The following is a 13,167-nucleotide window of genomic DNA, read 5'->3' as shown; positions in this document are numbered from 1 at the left end:
TATCTAGATATGTATAGGGTAGTGTTAGCCATTGTTAAGTCATGAATACTGCAGCCCCTTTGTGGAAGATTATATTGCAAAGCACTCTGTCCCTTCTTTTGGCTCTTGCATATTTCTACCACCTCTCCTGCAAGCACCACCTTTTCTACAAGGTCCTTGAGCCTTGGCAGGTGTGATAGAGATGTCTCATTTAGAGCTGAACATGCACAGTCTTTTTTTATGTTTTTTGAGACAGGATCTAACTTGAGTCCAGGTTGACCTGGAACTCACTCTGTAGTCTGGGTTGGCCTCCAGCTCATGGTGATCCTACCTCAGCTTGCTGGGATTATAAGCATGAGCCACCATGTCTAGCTCCAGATTGTTAAATTTTGGTGTATAGATATGCTAACCAATCACCAGACTTCACCTTATTTCCCACTATTGTTTTTTGTTATTATTTGTTTAAGTGAAATCATGCATGTAGTATGTGAGATGCTCCTTTTGCCTGGCTTCTTTCACTGAGCACAATTATTTCTTAAAAATTTTTTGTTTATGATTTTTATTTATTTGAGAGTGACAGACAGAGAAAGAGGCAGATACAGAGGGAGAATGGGCGCGCCAGGGCCTCCAGCTGCTACAGATGAACTCTAGATGGATGTGCCCCCTTGTGCATCTGGCTAACATGGGTCCTGGGGAATGGAGCCTTGCACCGGGGTCCTTAGGCCTCACAGGCAAGTGCTTAACCACTAAGCCATCACTCCAGCCCATCACTGAGCACAATTATTTAAGATTCAGTTCATTCCTTTATTTTTCTTTTTTTTCTTCGAGGCAGGGTCTCACTAGTCCAGGCTGACCTGGAATTCACTATGTAGTCACAGGTTGGCCTCAAACTCAATGAACCGCCTACCTCTGCCTCCCAAGTGCTGGGATTAAAGCCGTGTGCCACCGTGGCCTGCTCAGTTCTTCCTTTTTATTGCTTAATAATTTTTTTTTGTGTGGCTATATTGGCTGGTAGATAATTGTTTTCATATTTTTGATCCCTTTCACAATATTAGTGAAGTTTTTAATAACTTAAAGTTTTTTGGTTCTCTGAGGTAGGGTCTCACTCTAGTTCAGGGTGGCCTTGAACTCATGGCGATCCTTCTACCTCTGCCTCCCGAGTGCTAGAATTAAAGGTGTGTGCCACCATGCCTGGCTAAAGTTTTTGTTTCAAACTAATAACTGGAGAACTATAACTTGATTTGATATTAACACAATGTCTTTTAAAAAATTATTTATTTGCAAGGAGGAAGGGAGGATGAGAGAGAGAGAAGGAGAGAGATTGGTGCTCTGGGGCCTCTAGCTGCAGCAAACAAACTCCAGATGCATGCTCCATTTTGTGCATCCAGTTTTATGTGGGTACTGAGGAATCAAACCCAGATCATTGGCTTTGTAAGTACCTTAAATGCTTAGCCATCTCTCCAGCCCCTAATACAATTTTTTCTTTTCTTTCTTTGTTTTTAAAATATTTTATTTTTATTTATTTATTTGACAGAGAAAGAGGAGGAGAGAGAGAATGAATGGGTGCTCCAGGGCCTCAGCCACTGCAAACAAACTCCAGATGCGTGCGCCCCCTTGTGCATCTGGCTAACGGGGTTCCTGGGGAATCGAACCTGGGTCCTTTGGCTTTTAAGGCAAATGCCTTAACCTTTAAGCTATCCCTCCAGCACTTTCTTTTATTTTTTTATTCATTATTTTTTAAAGTATTTTTATTTTTTATTGTTTATTTTAATTAATTTGTTTGAGAGCGACAGACAGAGAAAGAGAGAGAGAGAATGGGTGCACCAGGGTCTCCAGCCACTGCAAACAAACTCCAGATGTGTGTGCCCCCTTGTGCATCTGGCTAACATGGGTCCTGGGGAATCGAGCCTCGAACTGAGGTCCTTAGACTTCACAGGCAGGCGCTTAACCGCTAAGCCATCTCTCCAGCCCTCTTTTATTTTATATTGACAACTTCCATAATTATAGACAATAAACCATGGCACTCCCTCCCCTACTTTACTCTTTGCAACTCAACTGTCCATCATATCCCCTTTTCCCTCTCAATCACTCTCTCTTTTATTTTGATGTCATTATCCTTTCCTCCAATTTGATGGTCTTGTGTAGGTAGTGCCAGGTACTGTGAAGTCATGGATATCCAGGCCATTTTGTGTCTGGAGGAGCATATTGTAAGGATTCCTACAGAAGTCTGGCTTTTACATTCTTTCCGCCGCCTCTTCCACAATGGACCCTGAGCTTTGGAAGGTGTGATAGAGATGTTTGAATGCTGAGAACTCCTCTGTCACTTCTTTTCATGTTGCCTTTCCAGTCATCCCAAGGTCATTGCCATCTTAAAAGAGAAGCTCCCTAATGGAATTTTAAAAAAATGTTTATTTCTGTGTGTATGTATGTATATATTTGCATGTGTATGCACATGCATTCTCGTTCCAGGGCCTCTTGATGCTGCAAATGAACACTAGACACTTGCCCTACTTTTTGTGTCCGGCTTACATGTATGGCTTGGAAATTGAACCTGAGCCTGCAAGCTTTATAAGCAAGTGTCTTAAGTGCTGAGCTATCTTCCCAGCCTCTAATGCAATGTTTTTATATTTAATTTATTAGAGAGAGAGAGAGAGACTAGGAGTGCCAGGGCCTCTAGATTCTGCAAATGAATTCCAGACTTATGCACCACCTTATGCATCTGGCTTTACGTGGCCATTGGGGACTAGAACCTGGGTCTTTTGCCTTTGCAGGCATGTGCCTTAACTGCTGAGTCATCGCTCCAGCTCCCTAATGCAATTTTTATTGGATATCTCACAATTCTCTGCTTGAGAATATTCAAAAAATAATTTTGCTTGGGCTTGTTTCTTTTCTTTTAATGTAGACAAATTGGATTTATTCAGTAGTTATGCTTATTAGAAGATAAAATTTTGCTGGGTGTGGTAGTGCACACCTTTAAAAAAAAATATTTTATGTATTTATTTAAGAGAGAGAGAGAGAGAGAGAGAGAAGAGAGAGACAGACAGAGACATACAGTGGGTGCACCAGGGCCTCCAGCCACTGCAAACAAACTCCAGATGCATGCACCCCCTTGTGCATCTGGCATACGTTGGTCCTGGAGAATCGAACTAAGCCATCTCTCCAGCTCCCTATTTCACGCCTTTAATCCCAGCTCTGGGGAGGCAGATGTAGGAGGATCGCTGTGAAATCGAGGCCAGCCTGAGACTATGTAGTGAATTCCAGGTCAGCTTGAGCTATAGTAAAACCCCACCTTGTAAAACAACAAATCAAAAAATTAAGTTACTTGTTATTTGATAAAAGCAGATCTTTGTACAGTGAGTTAAAAATGAAAGGTTGATTACAAGTCTTAATATTGAGTACCTACTATAAGCTGTGCACCTTGGACATAAAGCAATGAATCTCTTGTCAAGCAGGTTCACTGCTATGAAGTTTACACTCACAAGCATGTGAGGTGCACTGTGAACAGATAGGGAAAATAGTCACTTGATAATAAATGCTTTGTAGGAAATGAAAAGAAGGTATAATCCTAGCATGTGACTGGAGGCTGCTATGGATTCCAGAATCTAAGGACATGGCATTTAAGCCCAGTCTGACTAGGAAGAAGGAGATGGCTATGAGAAGATCAGGGAACAGAACATAATTATTTTTTCCTTTAGGAAAAAAATTCAAAAAACGTTATTGTAATACAATTTATATTCCATAAAATTTATCCTGTTAAAGTGTATCATTGTCTTTAGTTTGCTCACAGAAAGCTAGAAACAGGAACTGAATATTATTGACAGATAAAAATAGTGAATGAGGGCTGGAGAGATGGCTTAGCGGTTAAGCGCTTGCCTGTGAAGCCTAAGGACCCCGGTTTGAGGCTCGGTTCCCCAGGTCCCACGTTAGCCAGATGCACAAGGGGGTGCACGCATCTGGAGTTCGTTTGCAGAGGCTGGAAGCCCTGGCACGCCCATTCTCTCTCTCTCCCTCTATCTGTCCTTCTCTCTGTGTCTGTCGCTCTCAAATAAATAAATAAATAAAAATTTAAAAAAAATAGTAGATGAAAGAAGGCTGAAGCTTATGTATATTAAGATTTTAAGTCAGTTGTGATATGCACTTCAATAATCTCAATACTCAGTTGGTAGAGCCAGGAGGTTACCCTAGGCTAAATAGTGAGACTTTGTCTCAAAACAGTTTCTTGCTTTTTGGAGCATAAATGACCAGTGTGGTGGTTGTTGATAGTTAAGAGGAAGAGAGTGAAAAATGAGTTTCCAGGCACAGACCACATTATGTAGACTTGTAACCTAGAGTATAGATTTTGCTTATAAAATAAGAGGAGAAGCTATTCTTGAATGTCATTTATAATTAAATTTATTAAAAATTTTTTAAAAGTCAGTTACTTTGGAAATCCTTAGTTTATAGATAATTTAAGAGTATATATTTTAAAAATGTAAGTGATAGTGGTTGTAAATGTTTTTGAGTTGCAGCATAATTTGCATTTTGTGTGAGACATATGACCATGTTTATTGGCATTTACATTTCCATAGACATTTATCATTTCTGTTTTAAAAATCTTCATACTCATAGTCATGTTGACATAGATTATAAATTATTATAGGCTGTAGTTACTATATGTTGTAGAACATTAGAATTAAATTCTTCTATCAAAGTATATTTTGGTACTCATTAGCTATCCTCTTTCTATCCTTCTATACTATCTTTTCATGGCCACAGTAGGAGCAGCCACCTGATTTTTTAATACTCTATTTATTTGAGACAGAGACAGAAAGAGGCAGACAAGGGGAGTATGGGTGTGCCCAGGGACTTCTGCTACTGTAAATGAACTTCAGATGCATGTATCACTGTGTATATGCCTTTATATGGGTACTGGGGAATTGAACCTGGGCCATCAGGCTTTGTAAGCAAGTTCCTTTAACCACAAACCCACCTTTCTAACCCCTACCTGATGGTAATTACCATGCCTTCCCCACTGTAATAGATTGTATCCCTTCTTTTTTTTTTTTTTTTTTTGTGGTGGCGATGTGGGGAGGGTTCGAGGTAGGATCTCATTCTAGCCCATGCTGACCTGGAATTCATTATTGTAGTCTCAGGGTGGCCTTGAACTGAAGAATGATCCTCCTACCTCTGCCTCTTGTGCCCCCCCCAAGGTGCTGGGACTAAAGGCATGTACCACCATGCCCAGCTGTATTCCTTCTTGAGCTATGAGCCCTTCCCTCATTAAGATATTTTGTCACAGCAACAAGAAAATAAACATATACCCCCCAGTTTTATCACACTGCTACAAATAATAGGAGATCATTTTATTTACTTATTTGAGAGAGAGAAAGAGAGAAGAAGAGAATGGGCACACCAGGGCCTCCAGCCACTGCAAACACACACCAGACACATGAGCCCTCTTGTGCATCTGGCTTATGTGGTTGTGGAGAATTGAACTGGGATCCTTTGGCTTTGCAGGCAAATGCCTTAACCGCTAAGCCATCTCTCTAGCCCAGGAGATCATTTTTTAATGCATGAATATTCCATTACACATACCACATTTTATCAGTTTATCTATTGGACATCTGGGTTGATTACAAGATATTTTTATTCTCTATTATCTTAGTACTTCAATAAACTGGGCATACAAACAACTTGTTAATTGATATATTGACTTCATTTGCTTTGGATATGCACCCAGTAATGGGGTTGCTGGATCATATATGGTAGAGACCTCCATAGTATTTTACATAGTGGCTATACAGGTTTTCAGTCCACCATCAGCTTATGAGTTCTTTTCTTCTTCCCAGCATTTGTTACTTTTTTTGTTCTTACACTAGTCATTCTCACTAGGTGTTTTTGAGGATTAGTGATATTGATCATTTTTCATTCTGTTGTGGGATGGGGTCTCATGTTGCTCCTTGAACTTAGTATGTGTTTGAAGTGAGTCTTTTTTTTTTTTTTTTTTTTTTTTTAGGATTTTGGTTTTTCTGAGGTAGGGTCTCACACTAGCCCAGGCTGACCTGGAATTCACTATGTAGTCTTAGGGTGGTGTTGAACTCACAGCAATGCTCCTACCTGTCTCCTGAGTGCTAGGTGAAGTAAGTCTTGAACTAACTAGTTCTTATGTCTCTACCTCCCAGGTACTAGGTTTCCAGGCATGTTCTAGTATGCCTGGCTCATTTATAGGTCTTCTTTGGAGAAATGTCTATTCAGAGCATTTGCTTGTTTTTAAAAGTCAGTTGTTGCTATTGAATAGTTTGAGTATATATCCCTTTTGGGGTATGTTGTAAATATTTTACTACTTGCTATAGGTTTTCTTTTCACTCTGTTGATGATTTTCTTTGTTATGAAGAAGTAATTTTAGTTTGATTCAATCCCATTTACCTAATTTTGCTTTAGTTACCTTTGTTTTTGGGATCTTATATTAAAAAATATTATTGCCGAGATCAGTATACTGAAATGCTTCCCCTATTTCTTCTAGTAGTTTCAGAGTTGTATGTATGTATGTATGTATGTATATTTATTTATTTTTTTTTGGTTTTTCGAGGTGTAGGGTCTCAGTGTAGCTCAGGCTGACCTGGAATTCACTATGGAGTCTCAAGGTAGCCATCCTCCTACCTCTGCCTCCCGAGTGCTGGGATTAAAGGCGTTCACCACCATACCTGACTGAGTTTTATATCTTTTTCTTTGATCTATTTTGAGTTATTCTTTTGGATGTCTCCTGTTTCCCCAGCACCATTCATTGAAATGTGAACTAAAGTTCTTAGAAAGAAGCCATGCCTGTGCTAAGCATTCAAGGCTGATGGGAACACCAGTGATTATTGGGAGGTGGAATGTTGCAGGTCCAGAGCCAGTTTATCTTGGACTAAACATTTTAGCTCTTTAAGTAGCCAGTCATTGCCCATCTTTGTGTATGACCTAACATCCTGTGACTCTTAGGTAAAACCTTTGGAATGTACAAATAGCCCCTATCTTCCACCAACCCAAAAGCTAAGAGCATGATCAGATAGCATCTTAAGTCTATATCAGATACTTCCCCACCCTGCATCACTTGCTTGCCTGACCAGTATATATATTTTTCAAAGTTTTTATTTAATTTTAATTTAGTTTATTTATTTATATGTATATGAGAGAGGGGGGAGGGAGGGAGGGGGAGAGGGAGAGAGAGGAGGGAGGGAGAGAGAGATGGATACAGCAGGGTCTTCAGTTTCACTGCAAATGAACTCCAGACACATGCACCACTTTGTGCATCTGGCTTATGTGGCTACTGGGAAATTGAACCTGAGTCCTTAGGCTTCACAGGCAAGGACCTTAACCACTAAGTCGTTCCACCAATCCTAGACCAGTATATTTGAAAAATGTTTGAATTTATGATTTTCTTTGTTCTGTTACTATAAAAACTGTTGCCACTTTGGAACATGGACTTTGGGGTAACCTAAATCTGGGTTCCTGTGCCATGGCTACTCATATTTGCCTCTAGAATAAACTCTTTTTTCCTTTGTGGTGAGAGCTTTGTTTTTTGTTTTTTTTGTGTGTGTGTTTGTTCACTCAAGAGATTGCCCTTCCTACCATTTATGTTTGTGTACTGTGTTGAAAATTAATTTGGCTATCTGAATTTTATGATTTTTTTTTTTTTTTTTTTTTGAGGCAGAGTATTACTTTAGCTCAGCCTGACCTAGAGCCCACTCTGTAGCCCCAGGCTGTCCTCAAACTCTCTCTATGGTTTGGTTACCTCAGCTTCTTGAGGGCATGCTCCACCATACCTGACCAGGTTTTTTTTTTTTTTTTTTTTTTTTTTGGTGAAGAATGTCATACTGGTATTTGATTGAGATTGCATTGAGCTTGTAGATCATTCTAAGTAGTAAGGGCTACATTTTCAGATGAGCAATATCATTTTCAGTTCCTTTTTGCTTTTTGTATTTTTAAATATTTTATTTATTTGAGAGAAAGAGGCACATAGAGAAAGAGCAAGAGAGAACAGGCTTCTAGTTGCTGCAGACTCCAGACACATGTACCACCTTGTGGATCTGGCTTATGTAGGTACTGGGGAACTGAACCTAGGTCCTTAGGCTTCTCAGGCAAGCGCCTTAACCACTAAGCCATCTCTCCAGTCCTTTTTTGTTTTGTTTTGTTTTTTGTTTTTTGAGATAGGGTCTCACTTTAGCCCAGGAGGACCAAGAACTCACTCTGTAGTCCCAGACTGGCCATGAGCTCACAGTGATCCTCCTAACTCTGCCTCCCTAGTTCTGGGATTAAAGGCATATGCCACTATGCCTGGCTAGTTCTATTTTATTTATTCTTTATTTTTGTTTCTGTTTCTTTTTTTGCCCTTTACATGTTATACATTGAAAAAACTGCCTTATTTGATCCTTTGTTTCTATTGTATCCTTATCCTGTAGGTTGACACTTTACTTAAGTGACCTGTTTTTTTATTTAATTTATTCATGTAAGTTGATGAGACAATTCTTTAGCTTTTTATGACTGCTTAATAGGTAGTTGATAAATACTTATGTCAGTAGGCACTTAAAGTCTGCTTAATCAGTTTTTTCTCTTTCATTGTAGGTTAAAAAGTGATGGTATTCTGACTTAATCATTCCTTCTTTATTAGCTTTAGTTGTCTTTTCTGTGTGTGTACATACGGAGATAAGAGGACAACTTGGGTCATTCTTCAAGAATGTTTGGGTTTTTGTTTTTTGTTTTATTTTATTTTTTCTGAGGTAGGGTTTTGCTCTAGCCCAGGCTGACCTGGAATTCATTATGTAGTATCAGGGTGGCCTTGAACTCATGGCAATCCTTCTACCTCTGCCTCCCGAGTGCTGGGGTTAAAGGCATTTTTTTTTTTCTTTTGAGATAGGGTCTCCCTCTAGCCCAGGCTGACCTGTAATTCACTATATAGTCTCAGGGTAGCTTTGAATTCATGGCGATCCTCCTATTTGTGCCTCCTGAGTTCTGGGACTAAAGGTGTGTGCCACCACACCCGGCTCTGTTCTCCTTTTTCTGAATGTCTAGTTGGCCCGAAGCTCTCTAATTAGGGCTCTAGCTGGCTAGTAAGCCCAACGACCCACCTGTCTCTGGCTTTCCAGCTGTGAGAGTACAGTATGTTATGTAGATTTGAATTTTGCTGAATTTTCTGCTTTTCCCGTATGGGTATAGGGAACATATAGCCATAGTTTTACAAAATATGCTAGGAAGCATACACTAGTATTATTTAGAAAGTTTTGCTAAGCCTTAGAGTATATCACTTTTATTCATCCATACAGAAATCAAATATGAGGCCAAGAAGAAGTGAACAGAGTTAAGAGTTAGGAGAAAGAAGTATATGCTGCCATACCTGGCTTTTTTTTTTTTTTTTTTTTTTTTGGTTTTTGTGGTAGGGTCTTGCTCTAGCCCAGGCTGATCTGGAATTTACTTTGTAGACTCAGGGTGGCCTTGAACTCGTGACAATCCTCCTCCCTCTGCCTCCCGAGTTCTGGGATTAAAGGTGTGCATCACCATTCCCAGCTTTTAAAAATATTTTTATTTGACAGAGAAAGAGGGAGAGAGAGAATTGGTATGCCAGGGCCTTTGGCCACTGTACACGAACTCCAGATGTGTGCGCCCCCTTGTGCATCTGGCTAATGTGGGTTCTGGGGAATTGAAACTAGCTCCTTTGGCTTTGTAGGCAAACGCCTTAACCACTAAACCATTCCTCCAGCCCAACCTCTCTTCATCTCCTCTTCAGATACTAAGTGTGGTATAGTTTGAATAGGGGAAAAATAGATAGGTATAGAAAAATAAATTGGTATAGTTGCCAAATAGTTTGAGATTTTAAATGTCATGTTGAGACTTTAAAGATATTGGATGTATTTCAGTTTATTATAGTTACTGTTTTTTTTTTTTTAATTTTTACTTTTTGATATAGGAACTCATTCTAGCCTAGGCTGACCACATCCCGCTGTTTTTTTGTTTTTTTTTTTAATTTTTTTTAAAAAATTTTTAATTTATTTATTTGAGAGCGACAGACACAGAGAGAAAGACAGATAGAGGGAGAGAGAGAATGGGCGCGCCCGGGCTTCCAGCCTCTGCAAACGAACTCCAGATGTGTGCGCCCCCTTGTGCATCTGGCTAACGTGGGACCTGGGGAACCAAGCCTCGAACCGGGGTCCTTAGGCTTCACAGACAAGCGCTTAACCGTTAAGCCATCATCTCTCCAGCCCTTTGTTTTTTTTTAATTGTTTGTTCATTTTTTATTTATTTATTTGAGAGCGACAGACACAGAGAGAAAGACAGATACAGAGAGAGAGAGAGAGAGAGGGAGAGAGGGAGGGAGAGAATGGGCGCACCAGGGCCTCCAGCCACTACAAATGAACTCCAGACGCGAGTGCCCCCTTGCGCGTCTGGCTAACGTGGGTCCTGGGGAATCAAGCCTCGAACCGGGGTCCTGAGGCTTCATAGGTAAGCACTTAACAGCTAAGCCATCTTTCCAGCCTTTTTATTTTGAGGTAGAGTCTTGCTCTAGCTTAGGCTGACCTGGAATTCACTACTATGTAGTCTCAGGGTGGCCTTGAACTCTCAGTTATTTATTTATCTGAGTGTGTGTGTGTTTGTGTGTGTATACACCTGTGTATGGGCACATAGGGGCTCTTGCTGCTGTTTGCCTTTATATGATTGGTGACTGGGGAATTGAACCCTGGGTCAGCAGGCTTTGCAAGGAAGCACCTTTAACCACTGAACCATCTGCCCAGCCCATAGTTAATTGTTTTTATTGGTGTTCAGATTGTCTTATGTCATTGTTCTTGGTGCTACTATTACTATTTTGGCTTTTCAAGATAGGGTCTTGCTGTAGCCCAGGCGGATCTGGAATTCACTGTGTAGTCTCAGAGTGGCCTTTAACTCATGGCGATCCTCCTACCTCTGCCTCCTGAGTGCTGGGAGTAAAGGCGTGCGCCACCATGCCTAGAGGTACTCTTTTGAATTAGACTCTATCTAGGTCATCTCATAAGTCCCTGATTGTCTTGCATTATGGAACAATTTAATGTTCTTGTATCGTCCAGTGTATATGGAGTCTCAGGCTTCAAATTAATTATCTTCTATTTGAACTGTTTTGAGATCTGGTCTCACCAGTGGAGCTCACGTTGACCCTGAACTCTGTACTCTCTGCTTCAGCTACTCCACCCAGCGACTGTGTTGCCTTTTTTTTTTGTTTGTTTTTGCCTTAAGCATTTGGGGAAATAGCTTTCTGGCATTTGAATTCAGATATGTATTAAAGTATATGTTGTTTGTATATTATGCTAGCAATTTGATTTGTTTGGGATGAAAGGAGTGGCTTCATGGAGTAATTAGATTGCATTTAGCAAAGTTACTTATTGTCATTCCATTTATGGAACAATATCTCTCTCTCTTTTTTTTAAAATTTTTATTTATTTATTTGAGAGCGACAGACACAGAGAGAAAGACAGATAGAGGGAGAGAGAATGGGCGCACCAGGGCTTCCAGCCTCTGCAAACGAACTCCAGACGCATGCGCCCCCTTGTGCATCTGGCTAACGTGGGACCTGGGGAACCGAGCCTCGAACTGGGGTCCTTAGGCTTCACAGGCAAGCGCTTAACCGCTAAGCCATCTCTCCAGCCCCCCCCTTTTTTTTTTTTTTAAAGATTTTTGAGGTAGGCTCTCACTATAGCCCAGGCTGACCTGGAATTCACTATGTAGCCTCAGGGTGGCCTCAAACTCATGGCAATCCTCCTACCTCCTACCTTTGATCCCTAGTGCTGGGATCAAAGGCATGTGCCACCACGCCCCACATAATTTTTTTTTCTCTTTGAGATAGGGTTTTGCTGTAGCCCAGGCTGACCTGGAATTTACTTTGTAGTCTCATGCTGGCCTCAAACTCACAGCAGTCCTCCTATCTCTGCCTCCTGAGTGCTGGGATTAAAGGCGTGCACTACTACGCCTGACTTATTTTTTGTTTTTAAATATATTTTCGATGGATGCTCTACGGTTGATTGGTCTTAATATGTTCTGCCTAAGATCAATTTTGCTTCATTATATTTGACATACTTCAACCTATAATGTTGAGGTAGAGAGCAAAAAGGAATGAAACATTTTCCTCTTTTTGTATATTTCACCATTTAAGTTGGAAATAGGATGAAAAGTGTAGAAAGGTTGCTGTGGAATTGTTTAAACTTACAGAAGGTGAAATCAGAGCTGTTAAATGAAGAATTTTTTTTTCTTTTTCCCTTTCAAGATTCTTCTTACCTTGTGTGTTATGTAGATTTAAATTCTGGTGAGTTTCCTGTTTTTCCTATATGGGTGTGGGGAACATATGGCCATAGTTTAAAAATATGCCAGGAAGCATACTTAGTATTACTTAGAAAGTAAAAGGAAGACATGAGAACTTGGGCAGACAGTTTTTTCTAAAGCCCTAAAATCTATCACTTTTATTCATCCATACAGAAAACAAGCATGAGGCCAAGAGGAGGCGAACAGAGAGAGTTAGGAGAGAGAAGATAAACTCTACAGTAAATAAAGATTTAGAAAACAGAAAGAGGTCTCGAAGTAACAGCCATTCAGATCATATCAGACGAGGACGAGGAAGACCTAAAAGTACATCTGCCAAAAAACATGAGGAAGAAAGAGGTATGAATAATCCCAGCAGCTATTTGCAAGTATTAAATTGATCAGAGATCATAATTAGATAGTAATAAGGATAGTGGAGGTCTTAAGATCCTGGAGTTATAATCAGAATTCATACTTTACTTTAAAAGCACTTTTCCCTTATGGTAGAACCTTAGTCTTAAGGATTTTTCTTTGTTTGTTTGTTTGCTTTGATTTGCTGGATATTGAAACTAGGGCTTCACTGAGCTACATCCCCAACCCTTAGCTTACTTAAAAATTGAAATAAAATACAGAAAATTTTATGGGAAACCTAGAGGCTCGATTTAGGTAGAATTCACTTTGCTATAAACTGATGATGATAACAGTTCAGAGATAATTGTTAAACCTTTGAGATATCTTCAAAATTTATTATATTTTTGTTTTTAAAATTAAGATCTGAGCCCAGTGTGGTGGTGCACATGTTTAATCCCAGCACTCGGGAGGCAGAGGTAGAGGATCACTGTGAGCTCAAGGCCAGTCTGGGACTACAGAGTGAGTTTCCAGGTCAGCCTGAGCTAGAGTGAGACCTTACCT

At 40.1% G+C, this 13,167-nt stretch overlaps 1 protein-coding gene across 3 annotated transcripts in view; it reads left to right on the top strand.

The window, feature by feature from the left end:
• The window catches only part of C1H16orf87 (chromosome 1 C16orf87 homolog), a 37,839-nt gene that overhangs the window by 14,754 nt on the left and 9,918 nt on the right, over positions 1-13,167 (top strand). For 2 of the 3 annotated variants that reach the window (XM_045142198.1, XM_045142199.1), the window contains exon 3: positions 12,433-12,615. The exons of the other annotated variant lie outside the window; for it this stretch is intronic. In XM_045142198.1, the coding sequence (XP_044998133.1) occupies positions 12,433-12,615 (183 nt within the window). The remainder of the gene's footprint in view (positions 1-12,432; positions 12,616-13,167) is intronic. 3 annotated transcript variants of the gene reach the window in all.

Source organism: Jaculus jaculus, chromosome 1, assembly GCF_020740685.1.
Source record: "Jaculus jaculus isolate mJacJac1 chromosome 1, mJacJac1.mat.Y.cur, whole genome shotgun sequence".
Classification (NCBI taxonomy): domain Eukaryota; kingdom Metazoa; phylum Chordata; class Mammalia; order Rodentia; family Dipodidae; genus Jaculus; species Jaculus jaculus.
This window is presented reverse-complemented; position numbering and strand designations above follow the sequence as displayed.